General features: G+C 45.5%; 1 protein-coding gene across 4 annotated transcripts in view; it reads left to right on the forward strand.

Moving 5' to 3' along the window:
- Window positions 1-15512, forward strand: part of EFR3A (EFR3 homolog A) — a 384301-nt gene that overhangs the window by 325264 nt on the left and 43525 nt on the right. For all 4 annotated transcript variants that reach the window (XM_030219255.1, XM_030219247.1, XM_030219262.1 and 1 more), the window contains 2 exons: window positions 9629-9680; window positions 14310-14482. In XM_030219255.1, the coding sequence (XP_030075115.1) occupies window positions 9629-9680; window positions 14310-14482 (225 nt within the window). The remainder of the gene's footprint in view (window positions 1-9628; window positions 9681-14309; window positions 14483-15512) is intronic.

Here is a 15512-nt window from a genome sequence, read left to right on the forward strand (position 1 = left end):
TAAGAAATTGTGAAAAAGGGAGGCTTTCCCTCAATGTTCTTGGATGACAGCTTCCAAATTCTAGAATGGTATTCCTGTCAGTCGGTTTTGTATATACCTTTGTCACAAATGTTAAGTGGATTTCTACGTCCAAAAAATTGATCAGAGCATTGGAGCAAGACATAGTGAAATTGTATCTTTGGATGACACAGATTTAGCCAATTCTTGAAATCATCCAACGTCACCTAGATAAGATTTTAAGCAGTGCTGGGGAAGAGTATGTAAGTTGAAACAATTGGAAAGTATAGGAGAGATGTTCTGGAAGTCAAATTTAGGCTCTTAGGTAGAATATCCAAGGTAAAATGCAAAGAAATGCTCGCAATCACAGGACTCAAGAGGCAGGCAGAGCTCTGTGATCTGGATATTTTGCTAACCTTTCTGTTGTGAGCTATCATGCCCCTGCGCAGTATTGGAAAGACAACTCTATTACATTTTAAAGAATGGTGGAACATAGTTTGTCATTTCCAAATATGAATGGATTGCCATTGAATGCTGTAATTGTTTCCTACTACTACTGTTTATCATTTCTATAGCGCTGGAACAAAAAAATGGAATTCTTTGTAGAATAATGTGAAAACATAGCCAGTTTAAAGTTTATAAGTGTCAGAATGCTACAAAACTTTTCTTTTTTTCTTTTATTTATTTATTGCTATGAACATTGGAAAACAGTAATATTTGAACATCAGTGTGTGGATGAGTCCATAGTGCAGGGAAGAGGGATTTGCATTTGTTAGGAACTGGCCTATTCTGAAAAGATGGGCTCCACCTTAACCAGAGTGGTACCACGCTGCTGGTGCTAACTTTTAAAACTGAAAGAGAGCATTTTTTTACCTTATTGTGTTGTCTAAAAAATGCAATTCAAAAATGGGCATTTGTTTTAGTGACCTACACAATATACTCCGCCTTTCAAAATGAAAAAGCTGTTGCAGAGGTATTCAAAATTAAATATTCTAAAAGTCTTGATTGCATAAGTCTTCACACACTTTGCCATAGCAAACTCAAGTTTGTTGTTTCCAAAAATTGATGTAACAAGATACTGCATAAATAGTGCCCAGTCACAGTAGTTGAACTGATTCACATACTGCTGGATGTAGATTCAAACTGTTTTTGTTATATGAAACAAAGGTGTAACCTTGGTGAGCACGAAGCTGTTGAAAGAACTCTGGGGATAAAGTTATTAAAGGTACAGATTAGGAAGGGCTGCTCTTATGTCCTGGCTGTAGGGTCTGTTGATGTGTTGACCCTACAGCCAGGACATAAGAAATGTTTAAGCTGCACCTTTTGTGAAATGACTATAGAGTGTACAGAGTTTAATAATCCTAGAGATGGCAGAACATATGAATTGTGTCATGGCACTACATGTGACACCGATTATATCATCTATGCATTGAAATGTCCCTGTAATAAACTATATATTGGGAAAACCACTCGTTGGTTCTCAGAGTAAGTGAACAAGTCCTGCGTTACCAACCTGAAAATTGGAGCACCCTTAGTGGCTCATTGTAAGCAATATAAACATCAGTTTGAATCATTTAATTGTTGAGTTATTGCTCATGTTGATCAAAATAGTCATGGAGGAGACAGAAATACATTATTACTCCAACAGGAGCAGTGCTAGATTTATCGTCTGTTCTCTTGAGCTGCATGGTTTAAATACAATTGTTCAATGGACTGCATTTTTTTTAAAGTATTATCATGAAGCAGTGTGACGTCATTGTAAACCACCATGAAGTTATGTTGGATCCTGAATAGTGGTATATCAGATGTTAAGAAAGAAAGAAATAAAACAGTGTTCAAATAAGATATGGAGAATGCAATGTCATTTCAAAGCAAAGCATACCCCTTTAAAAGGAAAATTTTGATTTAAAAACTGTCTAATAAAGAAAAAGAACAAATTGAACCAATGATTGATTCTTGTGAACCAGTGAATTAAAAAGAAATCAGCAATATTGCTAGCTTTGACCACATTCTTGGCAAAAATAATTCCACAGCTTTTACTTGTATATTAACTGAAAAACTATTTTGATTTTAGATTTAGTTAACACCTTTTCCAAATCTGAGCTCAAGGCATATTACATATTAAGCTAGAGCCGCTGTTCAAAAGAGGTTACAATCTAAGTTGTACCCGAGGCAACAAATGATGAACCAACTTGCTTGTAGTGACAAGGATCTTCTGACAAGCATGATTTAAACATTGGCTTCTGTGGTTCCACTGCTGTTTCTTACTTCTGCCAGTGACTCCCTTGTACTAATGTCATCACAAACCAGACTTTATAGTATTGGCTGGCTTTCAGGGATGAGTAGCTGTAGAGGTGGATGACCCAAAGAAGGGTGCTACTTTGGGAGTTCCTTTACAAGGAACTGGGACCCTGGAGAGCTAGATTGTTGGGGATGGGATTTTTATTTTCAGATGTATAATAAAATGAGCCCCATGGTCTTTGATTCCTCTAGCAACAGAGAATGTGGTTGATTTAAATTAGGGATTTATTTTGAATTTGTTTTATTACAGCTATATTGATATATTCCAGTGGCCCCCAATCCTGTCCTGGGGCTTCTCAGCCAGTCAGGATTTTAGCATACCTGCAATGAATATTAATAAGAGAAATTTACATGCACTGCCTCAACTGCATGCAATTCTCTCTCATTAATATTCATTGTGGATATCCTGAAAACCTGACTGGCTAGGGAGCCCTCAGCACAAGTTTAGGAACCACTGCTATATTCTTTTAGATATATTATTTTGAATATGTTATGTTTAACAGTATATTTTATGTAAACTGGTTTGGATCCTTTTTTGGGGGGAATATTTATATGAGATAGGGTATAAAGATGAAATAAGATTGAAATAGATGAGTATGTGTCGTAAGTGATATTGTTAAGATGGCTAATACAGTATGTAGGCTGTTGGAGAAGACTTTTAAGATGGGTAAGTGCCACACACTGTTGTGGAAAAAACAGGATTTGCCTTGTAAAAGTGACTCATCACAGGTGAAGCCAGTGATATTTTTCATAGCTGAAGCTTTTGATAACTTCTCTCTCATATCATCAGTCTACTAAACCATCCTGCTTGTTTGAATTAGGGTCACTGCTTTAGTCATTCAAGAGAACAATTCTCCTCAGCCCTTTCTGATTATGTTCTTTATCCTGTTTTCATCCTGTCTGAATACAGGTATGAATGGGGTGTTCCTCCCATGTCCATCTTTCCTTCCCCATCCCCTTATCTCTTCTGTAACTAATTTTCTCCGAGGACAAGCAGGCTGCTTGTTCTCACGACTGGGTGACGTCCGCGGCAGCCCCCACCAACCGGAAAGAAGCTTCGCGGGACGGTCGGCACGCAGGGCACGCCCACCGCGCATGCGCGGCCGTCTTCCCGCCCGTGCGCGACCGCTCCCGCCAGTTCCTTTTTTTCCGCGCCTGGAGAGAGTCGTGTCTTGCGCTCTCTCTGTTCAGCCGCCGGATCGTTCGATCGCGTGTACGCTGATCGTGCTTTTTCTAACTTTGTTTAACGGTATTCGTTACCGCCCGGTTTCCTTTTAAAAAAAAAAAAAAAAAGAAACCCTGCGCGTGTGGGGCACGCGCTCCCTTTTTTCTCTCGCTTCCAGCGGGGACGCCGCGTTGCGGCCTAGTGGCCCGCTCGGTCGTTTTGCTTTCGTGGTGTGATTTTAGCCACCATTGACGACTTTGACTTCGCCGACGCGATTTTTCCGTCGATGTCCTCGAAGGTTCCGAGTGGATTTAAAAAGTGTGGTTGCTGCGGCCGGCCGATCTCGCAGACCGACACCCACGCTTGGTGCCTCCAGTGCCTCGGGCCGGAGCACAATCTCAAGTCGTGTTCTTTGTGTCTCGGTCTCCGGAAACGGACTCAGGTTGCGAGGCAAGTTCTGCGGGACCGTCTTTTTGGAACTTGCGCCGGCCCCTCGAAGGCATCGGTATCGACGCCCGTTCCTTCGGTACCGGTATCGATGCCCGAGACATCGGCACCGATGGCAGCGACCCCAGGAGAACAGGTCCCGTCGGCCCGCCGGTCCTCCGGCGAGAGTGGGGGTGAGAGGCCGCGTGGGCAGTCGGCCCCGGTCACGCCCTCAGCTCGTGGCCCACGGGACCGAACCCTGTCTGACCCGGTACCTCGAGACCGAGGGGGATCGACCTCCTCCTCCTCCATGCCCTCCGGCGCCGGTGATGGGCATCGGAAAAAAGACAAGAAGCGTCGTCACCGGTCGCCCTCGGTGCATCCCGATGTTGGAGAGGAGGCGACGCCGAAGCGTCTTCGTAGAGAGGAGAGGTCTCCGTCGGTTGTGGAGGTACCGACGCGTCGGGGTTCCGGCACCTCGGTGCCGTCTCCTGGCCCCCAGCAGCTTCCGGCACCGACACCCTTACCGGCCCCACCGCCTTTCTCGGCAGCGGGCCTGGACGAGTGCCTCAGAGCCATCCTTCCGGGGATCCTGGAAGGGCTGATGCGCCAGGCTGTGCCGGCGCCGGGGGTGCTTGCGCCCTCGGCGCCGATGACTGTGGCGCCGGCGAGCTCTAGCCCGGCGCCGGGGCCGTCGACACCGCCGCCGCTTGCGGTGCCGGTCTCGACCGCCACGCAGGTGGAGTCCCCGTCGACGTCGATGGAGGGAGCTCCGTCCCCGCCGGCGCGGGAGTCCACCGCTCGACGACACCGAGACCTCGGTGCCTCGACGTCGAGCCGGGCCCGGTTCAGGACTCAGCTACATGAGCTACTGTCCGATACCGAGGATGAGGACTCGTGGGGGGAAGAGGAGGACCCTAGATATTTCTCCTCAGAGGAGTCTACGGGCCTTCCCTCGGACCCCACGCCTTCACCGGAGAGGAAGCTCTCACCTCCTGAGAGTCTCTCCTTTGCCTCCTTTGTGCGGGATATGTCTATCAGCATTCCCTTCCCCGTGGTCTCTGTGGAAGAGCCGAGGGCCGAGATGCTCGAGGTCCTCGACTATCCATCACCACCTAGAGAGTCCTCCACGGTGCCGCTGCACAATGTCCTGAAGGAGACGCTGCTTCGGAACTGGGTGCGACCATTAACTAACCCCACCATTCCCAAGAAAGCAGAGTCCCAGTACAGGATCCACTCTGACCCAGAGCTCATGCGGCCCCAATTGCCCCATGACTCAGCGGTCGTGGATTCTGCTCTCAAGAGGGCACGGAGTTCGAGGGATACCGCCTCGGCGCCCCCGGGGCGGGAGTCTCGCACTCTGGACTCGTTTGGGAGGAAGGCCTACCAATCCTCCATGCTCGTGACCCGCATCCAGTCCTACCTGCTCTACATGAGCATCCACATGCGGACCAATGTGCAACAGCTGGCGGACCTGGTCGATAAGCTCCCGCCGGAGCAGTCCAGGCCTTATCAGGAGGTGGTCAGGCAGCTGAAGGCATGCAGAAAGTTCCTGTCCAGGGGTATTTTTGACACCTGTGACGTGGCATCTCGTGCTGCGGCCCAAGGTATAGTGATGCGCAGGCTCTCATGGCTGCGTGCCTCTGACCTGGACAACCGCACCCAGCAGAGACTGGCCGACGTCCCTTGCCGGGGGGATAACATTTTCGGTGAGAAGGTCGAGCAGATGGTGGACCAACTGCATCAGCGGGAAACCGCTCTCGACAAGCTCTCCCACCGGGCGCCTTCAGCATCCACCTCCACAGGTGGACGTTTTTCCCGGGCCCGGCAGGCTGCACCCTATTCTTTTGCGAAGCGTAGGTACAACCAGCCGGCCCGAAGGCCTCGTCAGGCACAGGGACAGCCCCAGCGCGCTCGTTCTCGTCAACAGCGTGCGCCTAAGCAGCCCCCTGCGCCTCCACAGCAAAAGCCGGGGACGGGCTTTTGACTGGATCCACGGGAACATAGCCGCCCTACAAGTGTCCGTACCGGACGATCTGCCGGTCGGAGGGAGGTTAAAATTTTTTCACCAAAGGTGGCCTCTCATAACCTCCGACCAGTGGGTTCTCCAAATAGTGCGATGCGGATACGCCCTGAATTTGGCCTCCCTGCCTCCAAATTGTCCTCCGGGAGCTCAGTCTTTCAGCTCCCATCACAGGCAGGTACTTGCAGAGGAACTCTCCGCCCTTCTCAGCGCCAATGTGGTCGAGCCCGTACCACCCAGGCAGGAAGGGCAGGGATTCTGTTCCAGGTACTTCCTTGTGGAAAAGAAAACAGGGGGGATGCGTCCCATCCTAGACCTGAGAGGCCTGAACAAATTCCTGGTCAAAGAAAAGTTCAGGATGCTTTCCTTGGGCACCCTTCTGCCAATGATTCAGAAAAACGATTGGCTATGTTCCCTGGATTTAAAGGACGCATATACTCACATACCGATACTGCCAGCTCACAGACAGTATCTCAGATTCCGCCTGGGCGCACGGCACTTTCCGTATTGTGTGCTGCCCTTTGGGCTCGCCTCTGCCCCACGAGTGTTTACCAAGTGCCTCGTGGTGGTAGCGGCCTACCTACGCAAGCTGGGAGTGCACGTGTTCCCATATCTCGACGATTGGCTGGTCAAGAACACCTCGGAGGCAGGAGCCCTCCGGTCCATGCAGTGCACTATTCAACTTCTGGAGCTGCTGGGGTTTGTGATAAATTACCCAAAGTCCCATCTCCAGCCAACTCAGTCTCTGGAATTCATAGGAGCGCTGCTGAATTCCCAGACGGCTCAGGCCTACCTTCCCGAAGCGAGGGCCACCAATCTCTTGGCCCTGGCTTCGCAGACCAGAGCGTCTCAGCAGATCACAGCTCGGCAGATGTTGAGACTTCTGGGTCATATGGCCTCCACAGTTCATGTGACTCCCATGGCTCGTCTTCACATGAGATCTGCTCAATGGACCCTAGCTTCCCAGTGGTTCCAAGCCACCGGGAATCTAGAGGATGTCATCCGCCTCTCCACCAGTTGCCGCACTTCACTGCTCTGGTGGACCATCCGGACCAATTTGACCCTGGGACGTCCATTCCAATTCCGCAGCCCACGAAAGTGCTGACGACGGATGCATCTCGCCTGGGGTGGGGAGCCCATGTCGATGGGCTTCACACCCAGGGTCTGTGGTCCCTCCAGGAAAAGGATCTGCAGATCAACCTCCTGGAGCTCCGAGCGATCTGGAACGCACTGAAGGCTTTCAGAGATCGGCTGTCCTGCCAAATTATCCAAATTCGGACAGACAATCAGGTTGCAATGTATTACGTCAACAAGCAGGGGGGCACCGGATCTCGCCCCCTGTGCCAGGAGGCCGTCGGGATGTGGCGTTGGGCGTGTCGGTTCGGCATGCTCCTCCAAGCCACGTATCTGGCAGGCGTAAACAACAGTCTGGCCGACAGACTGAGCAGAGTCATGCAACCGCACGAGTGGTCGCTCCATTCCAGTGTGGTACGCAAGATCTTCCGAGCGTGGGGCACCCCCTCGGTGGACCTTTTCGCCTCTCAGACCAACCACAAGCTGCCTCTGTTCTGTTCCAGACTTCAGGCACACGGCAGGCTAGCGTCGGATGCCTTTCTTCTCCATTGGGGGACCGGCCTCCTGTATGCTTATCCTCCCATACCTTTGGTGGGGAAGACTTTACTGAAGCTCAAGCAAGACCACGGCGCCATGATTCTGATAGCGCCTTTTTGGCCCCGTCAGATCTGGTTCCCTCTTCTTCTGGAGTTGTCCTCCGAAGAACCGTGGAGATTGGAGTGTTTTCCGACTCTCATTTCGCAGAACGACGGAGCGTTGCTGCACCCCAACCTTCAGTCTCTGGCTCTCACGGCCTGGATGTTGAGGGCGTAGACTTCACTGCGTTGGGTCTGTCTGAGGGTGTCTCCCGGGTCTTACTTGCCTCTAGGAAGGATTCCACTAAAAAGAGTTACTTTTTCAAGTGGAGGAGGTTTGTCGTGTGGTGTGAGAGCAAGGCCCTAGAACCTCGTTCCTGCCCTGCACAGAACCTGCTTGAATACCTTCTGCACTTATCAGAGTCTGGCCTCAAGACCAACTCAGTAAGGAATCACCTTAGTGCGATTAGTGCTTACCATTATCGTGTGGAAGGTAAAGCCATCTCTGGAGAGCCTTTAGTCGTTCGATTCATGAGAGGCTTGCTTTGTCAAAGCCCCCTATCAAGCCTCCTACTGTGTCATGGGATCTCAACGTCGTCCTCACCCAACTGATGAAACCTCCTTTTGAGCCACTGAATACCTGCCATCTGAAGTACTTGACCTGGAAGGTCATTTTCTTGGTGGCAGTTACTTCAGCTCGTAGGGTCAGTGAGCTTCAAGCCCTGGTAGCTCATGCTCCATATACCAAATTTCATCACAACAGAGTAGTGCTCCGCACCCACCCAAAGTTCCTGCCGAAGGTGGTGTCGGAGTTCCATCTTAACCAGTCAATTGTCTTGCCAACATTCTTCCCCAGGCCGCATACCCGCCCTGCTGAACGTCAGTTGCACACATTGGACTGCAAGAGAGCATTGGCCTTCTACTTGGAGCGGACACAGCCCAACAGACAGTCCGCCCAGTTGTTTATTTCTTTCGACCCTAACAGGCTAGGGGTCGCTGTCGGGAAACGCACCATCTCCAATTGGCTAGCAGATTGCATTTCCTTCACTTACGCCCAGGCTGGGCTGGCTCTTGAGGGTCATGTCACGGCTCATAGTGTTAGAGCCATGGCAGCGTCGGTGGCCCACTTGAAGTCAGCCACTATTGAAGAGATTTGCAAGGCTGCGACGTGGTCATCTGTCCACACATTCACATCTCATTACTGCCTCCAGCAGGATACCCGACGCGACAGTCGGTTCGGGCAGTCGGTGCTGCAGAATCTGTTTGGGGTGTAAATCCAACTCCACCCTCCAGGACCCGAATTTATTCTGGTCAGGCTGCACTCTCAGTTAGTTGTTCTTCGTAGGTCAATTTCTGTTGTACCCTCGCCGTTGCGAGGTTCAATTGACCGGGGTTCTTGTTTTGAGTGAGCCTGAGAGCTAGGGATACCCCAGTCGTGAGAACAAGCAGCCTGCTTGTCCTCGGAGAAAGTGAATGATACATACCTGTAGCAGGTGTTCTCCGAGGACAGCAGGCTGATTGTTCTCACCTACCCTCCCTCCTCCCCTTTGGAGTTGTGTGTGTTTCATCTTTTGCTAGTCATTCAACTGGCGGGAGCGGTCGCGCACGGGCGGGAAGACGGCCGCGCATGCGCGGTGGGCGTGCCCTGCGTGCCGACCGTCCCGCGAAGCTTCTTTCCGGTTGGTGGGGGCTGCCGCGGACGTCACCCAGTCGTGAGAACAATCAGCCTGCTGTCCTCGGAGAACACCTGCTACAGGTATGTATCATTCACTTTACTGACCCTTGTAACTCCATGACTGATACTATGTTAGTGTATGCAGACTGTGGTGCCGCCTCTTTTACAGTAATTGTGACACTCTGTATATAACACATGAAAATGCTGCTAATCACAAATTTTAATAAATTAGCAGATCAATAGAATTAGACAATTAGACCAATTATAAGTTGTATTTCATGTACCTTTAAGCATACCACATTCACAATTCAGTTTTCTGTTGTAGTTTCTTGTGGGATCACTTTTTCTTACCCTATTTTGAAAATCATTTTTATATCACTTTCTTTTTATAGGGATTTGGGAACCAAGAGGATTCAGATTATGCTGCTGAGATCTCTGCTTATGGTAAGCCCAGCATAGTTTCCAATGATTAAGAATATGCTTAAGGTAAATTAAATGTAGCCTAGTTTGATCAGAAGCATCCACAGAAATGTTTACTTTGGGTGACAGGATAAATTGATTTTATAAGACCTAACAACAATACTCAAATTCTATAATCACAAGTTTTTAAAACAAACTGTATGATTTATTCTAATGTGTAATTTAGCCATGAGGAAAATAGAAACAGAGAAAATGACAACATGCAAAGAGTTTATGGCCTATCCAGTTTCCCATCCCTGCTATCTACTATGTCTTCCTCTCCCTTAGAGATCCTATGTGCCTGTCCCATTCTTCCTTGAATTTGGATACAGTCTTCATCTTCACTACCTCAACCACTGCATGCATCTACTACATTTTCTGTAAAGAAATGTTTTCTTAGGTTACTCCTGAGTCTAGCCCCTTTCACCTTCATCCTATGACCCTGCATTCCAGAACGTCCTTTCTGTTGAAAGAGACTTACCTCCTGTGCACTTATGGCACTGAGGTTTTTAAATGTCTCTATCATATCGCCACTTTACCATCTTTCTTCCAAAGTACACATATTGAGATTTTTAAGTCTTCCCCATATACTTTATGACAAAGACCATTGACCATTTTAGTACATAACAGCCATACTGGGTCAGACCATCTAGTTCTGTATCCTCCTTCCAACAGTGGCCAATCCAGGTCGCAAGTACCATGCTACCAATCCTGAGGCAAGCAGTGGACTTTTGCTCCAGGAACGTATCCAAACCTTTTTAAACCCAGATATGCTAACCACTGTTATCACGTCCTCCGGCAACAAGTTCCAGAGCTTAACTATTCTTTGAGTGAAAAAATATTTCCTCCTATTTGTTTTAAAAGTATTTCCATGTAATTTCATTGAGTGTCCCCTGGTCTTTATACTTTTTGAAAGAGTGAAAAATCGATTCACTTTTACCTGTTTCACTCCACTCAGAATTTTGTAGACCTTAATTATATCCCCCCTCAGCTGTCTTTTCCAAGCTGAAGAGGCCTAACCTCTGTAGCCTTTCTTCATATGAGAGGAGTTCCATCCGTTTATCACTTTGGTCACTCTACTTTGAACCTTTTTTAATAACACTATATATATTTTTTTTAGATACAGTGACCAGAATTGAATGCAATACTCAAGGTGAGATCGCACCATGGAGCAGTACAGAGACATTATAATAAACGTGGTCTTATTTTGCATCCCTTTCCTAATATTCCTAGCATCCTGTTTGCTTTTTTGGCTGCCGCCACACATTGAGCAGAACATTTCAGCATATTGTATACAATGACATCTAGATCTTTTTCTTGAGTACTGACTCCTAAGGTGGACCCCAGCATCCGGTAACTATTATTTGGATTATTCTTCCCAATGTGCATCACTTTGCATTTGTCCACATTAAATTTCATCTGCCATTTGGATGCCCAGTCTTCCAGTTTCCTAAGGTCTTCCTTCAATTTTTTACAATACGCATATGTTTAACAACTTTCAATAGTTTTGTATCATCTGGAAATTTAATCACCTCACTTGTTCCAGTTTCCAGATCATTTATAAATATGTTAAATAGGCACTGGTCCCAGTACAGATCCCTGTGGCACTCTACTATTCACCATTGAGAAAAATGACCATTTAACCCTACCCTCTATTTTCTGTCCAATAACCAATTCTTAAGCCACAGAAAGACATTGCTTCCTATCCTGCGACATTTTAATTTTCAAAGGAGTCTCTCATTAGGAACTTTGTCAAAAGCTTTCTGAAAATCTAGATACACTACATCAACAGGCTTACCTTTATCAACATGTTTATTCATGCCTTCAAAGAAATGAAACAAATTGGTGAGGTAAGACTTACCTTGGCTGAACCTATGTTGACTCTAACTCATTAAACCATGTTTTTGTCTATGTTTTGTAATTGTATTCTTTATAATAGCTTCCACTGTTTTGCCTGGTACTGAAGTTAGGCTTACCGGCCTGTAATATCCCAGATCAGCCCTGGATCCCTTTTTAAAAATCATCGTTACGTTGGTCACCCTCCAGACTTTGCAGAATCTCTTCCCAATACCTACATCCTCTCACTATCCTTTTCTTCTTTACGCATGGAATTTCCAATCCATAGGGATTCCAAGATGTGTTTTATTTCCTGCAGAATTTTCAATCTATTTGATTCAAGGCTCTCCTTAACATACAATGCTACCCCTCCACCAATTCGATCCACCCTATCACTACAATTGCCAATGGCAATCAAGGGTTAACCTGATTACTTGATATTTCGTAAAAGGATTCTGAGCTTGATGGACTTTTGGTCTGTTCCAGTATGGCAACACTTAATGTACTTAACCATCTTACTGCCTTATCCACAGCCCACATTGGAGGAGTCAACAGTGTGCAGACTAATTTCTTCAGTTTGAATCCCATGGATCCAGGAAAGTAGGAGCCTGGTTGCCAAGGCTGTGGAAGATCTTTTCTACATATTCTCAATGTGGCTACTGATTGGCTGGGTTCTGTGAAGATTGCCAGTCACCTAGGCCATGTGTTTCTGGTGGCTCTGGATTGGCCTCAGCAACCTTGGCCTGTTGGTGGAGGAGCCACTGTGCTTTCTGCAACTTCCCAGGGCTGTTAAGGCAAGGGCCAATTGTAATGACAAATGGTCTTCTTTTCATTTATGGCTTGGTTCTCGAGAAGTGGCAGTTACAACTGCTGCGGAATAGCTCTTACATGTTATGATCTAGCTGGCTGAGTTTGCTGACCTTTTTGTGGGTATAGAATGTGTTTGAGTCTTGGTATACAGCTTAGGGCCCTGTGGAGCTGTATTCAGATATTCCTTGTGTTGGGGAGGGATTTACAAAAAGGTGTGGAGTAAGGTGTTTTGCTCAATTTCTTTACGATTCAGGTGGTAGCAGTGTCCTGTTTCCAGAGCATGATAGATACATTCTCCCTGATGGTGTATCCAAATTTCTGTGTATAAACAATTTATAAAATTATTCACCAAATGTTTAGAACTAACATCTAATCTACAAATCTACTGTAATGTTAGCGTATTAGTTCCTTTATGTTCCATTATTTGCTATTGTGAATGTCACTAATGAAGACACTACTTTAGTACTCCATTCATTTCTAAAGGCCATTATACCTTCATAAGCATAGTATGGAAGTGATTCAGAAAAAGCTACCAAAATGGTACAAGGCCTACAGCACTAAACCTGCAAAAGGCTTTATACACTGAAAATGTTCTTGCTGGAGATGAGAAGAGAAATGAAGGATATCATTTATTCAAATATTTTACAGGCATCAGTAACATATGAAATAGGATGGTTAAATGTTCATAAAAAATAAATCCAAAGACTAGGGCTTAAGAGTTGAAGTTGCAAGAAGGAAAGTACAGAGGAAACATGAGAAAATACATCTTTATTGAGAGATCAGTAGATATCTGGATAGCCTGTTGGCAGACATGGCATCTACCAAAACTCTTAAGGCAACAGCTGTGCTAACTTTTAAATTATTACAGAACTTGTTGTTAAAAGCATGAGAAATCAGGAGGTATGATGTTGGAATAAGTTTGGTAACTTGTGTGCTCATCTATCCAGGATAGTAAAAGCTGACTGACATGAGCGAGATTGTTAGTGGTCAAGCTTTTATTACTGACAGCTGAGAAATGCTCATCAGTGTAGACCAATAAAACTGAATAGTCTATATGGCTTGAATGTTCTTAACTACTACCATCTACTATGAGGGCAGTATTCAAAAGATCTGTCTGCGTAACTGCATAATTACCTAAATACAATTTTGATTTTGAAAATTCCTTTCTTACCCTCCCCCCCCCCCCCCCCCCCCCCCCCCCAATGATGACCACATTAATTTTGTTTGGCCATCTTTTTGACAAAAGATTTATCTGATTTAGCCAGAGGTTCTCATCCCAACCCTTTACTCACATCTAGCCAGTTTTCAGGATGTCCACAGTGAATATGCATGACATAGATTTGCATAGAATGGAAGTTGTACATGAAAATTTATCTCATGTATTTTTATTGTGGGTATCTTGAAAACCTGACTGGCTAGATGGGACCTGAGGGCTGATTCAGTGGGTTAAATTAATGCAGCACTTAGGGGGTGGGGGCATTCTGAGAGTGTGTTTTTTACTTTAGACATATAATACTAATATTAATATTCAGCACTGTCTAATTAAATTTAACTGATTAAATTAGGCTGGACAAATTTAGCAGCAGACCTAAAGTTAACTTTTAACTGTTTGCCGGTCTGCTGAATATTAGCCCATGTGCTGCTACATTAGCATCCTTACAATGGTAAGAAGAGGAGGAGTAGCCATAGCAAAATTGTTAATGTAGGCTCTGGTCCTCGAAAGCTCAGACCTCGATAAATTGGCCACCTGCCTCGGTCAATTTTTTTTTTTTTTACAACAGAAGAACTTGGTTACCCCTTTTAAAGTTTTTAGTGTAGTTATAGTAGTAACAGTAGCCTTTAGAAAATAAAGATAACCTTATTCACTGTGAAATTATTTAATATATTCTTAACTGGGAATCATTTTATCTTCACATGAAAAGTATAGCATATAGTATATTCAGACCTTGCATTTTCTTTTAAATGCAGGTAACCTCAGGATACAAAGCGAAGACCATTGCTGCTGCTCTTCCATCTCCAATTCTAGATCCTTTATTGTCTGTATCACTCATGGAAGACTCTGAGCTAAGACAACTGGTTTTGGAAATATTGCACAACCTTATTGATCGCCATGATAACAGAGCAAAACTTAGAGGAATAAGGTAAGATCTCATTTTATACTGGCTTCGTTGTGACACTTGGGTTGCTTAACATTTAAGAGGTATATTTATCAATGTGGGCTACTATTAAGATATGTTATTTTATTCAGTGAGGCATAGTTACCAATAGCCCACGATGATACCTTCGCCTCTCCCCCCCCCCCCTCAAACAATTATCAAAGTGGTACATGTTCTTAGTTATATTTGTCCAAAACAAAGTCATTCTGTATATGCTGCTGTTTTCTTCTGTCCTCTTTTGTGTGACAGAGTTCAGTACACGTGAATTAATCTGTTTCACAATATATTCTGAGGATAACCAATTTTTGGACAAATGCAGGCATCATTTATTAAAGAGAATTTTATTTTGTGTCCATTGAAGAGAATAAGTGTACAATTTTCTTGGCATTGCACACATGGAGGGTAATTTTAGAACAAAGTGCCTATATATATTTTAAAAAGTAGAGCTATTTTATGCCTGTTTGTAAAGACATGAAATGCACTCAAAAATCAATCATATAGATACATTTTTATAAAATAATTTGGTTCATCATATAGCAAACTTCCCCTTATTTCAGGAGAAGATTTTAAAATATATAATCATTGGTCCACACAAACTGTCAAAATGTTCAATCAAAATAATAAAGCAAACAATTGCAAAAATTATTTTAAAAAATAACGTAGCTGGGTTGGTGAGTTACAACATCATCAAAGGCAACTTGACTTAATTGAATATGAAAAATGCCATGTCTGCTGAGACTGACCCAGATGGTGTCGAGGTCAGATGTGCTATGCTGAGCTCCGGGAGAATTTTTTCTCCTTTAACGTATTTCCTGATTTTTTTATTATGCCAAAGAGAAAGGGAAAGATTAGAGGAGCTTCCTCCTTACCCTGTGCAATCCCAGCTCTTCGTTAGGCTCTGATCACAGCATATACGACGCCTACTGTATCCCAGGGCATTCCTTTGACCGGTACAGAGAGGAGTCCTGCTCAGGAAAGTGAGATTTCTCTTAGCCTGCGAAGTCCAGTACAGCAG

Source organism: Microcaecilia unicolor, chromosome 1 (genome assembly GCF_901765095.1).
Source record: "Microcaecilia unicolor chromosome 1, aMicUni1.1, whole genome shotgun sequence".
Classification (NCBI taxonomy): Eukaryota; Metazoa; Chordata; class Amphibia; order Gymnophiona; family Siphonopidae; genus Microcaecilia; species Microcaecilia unicolor.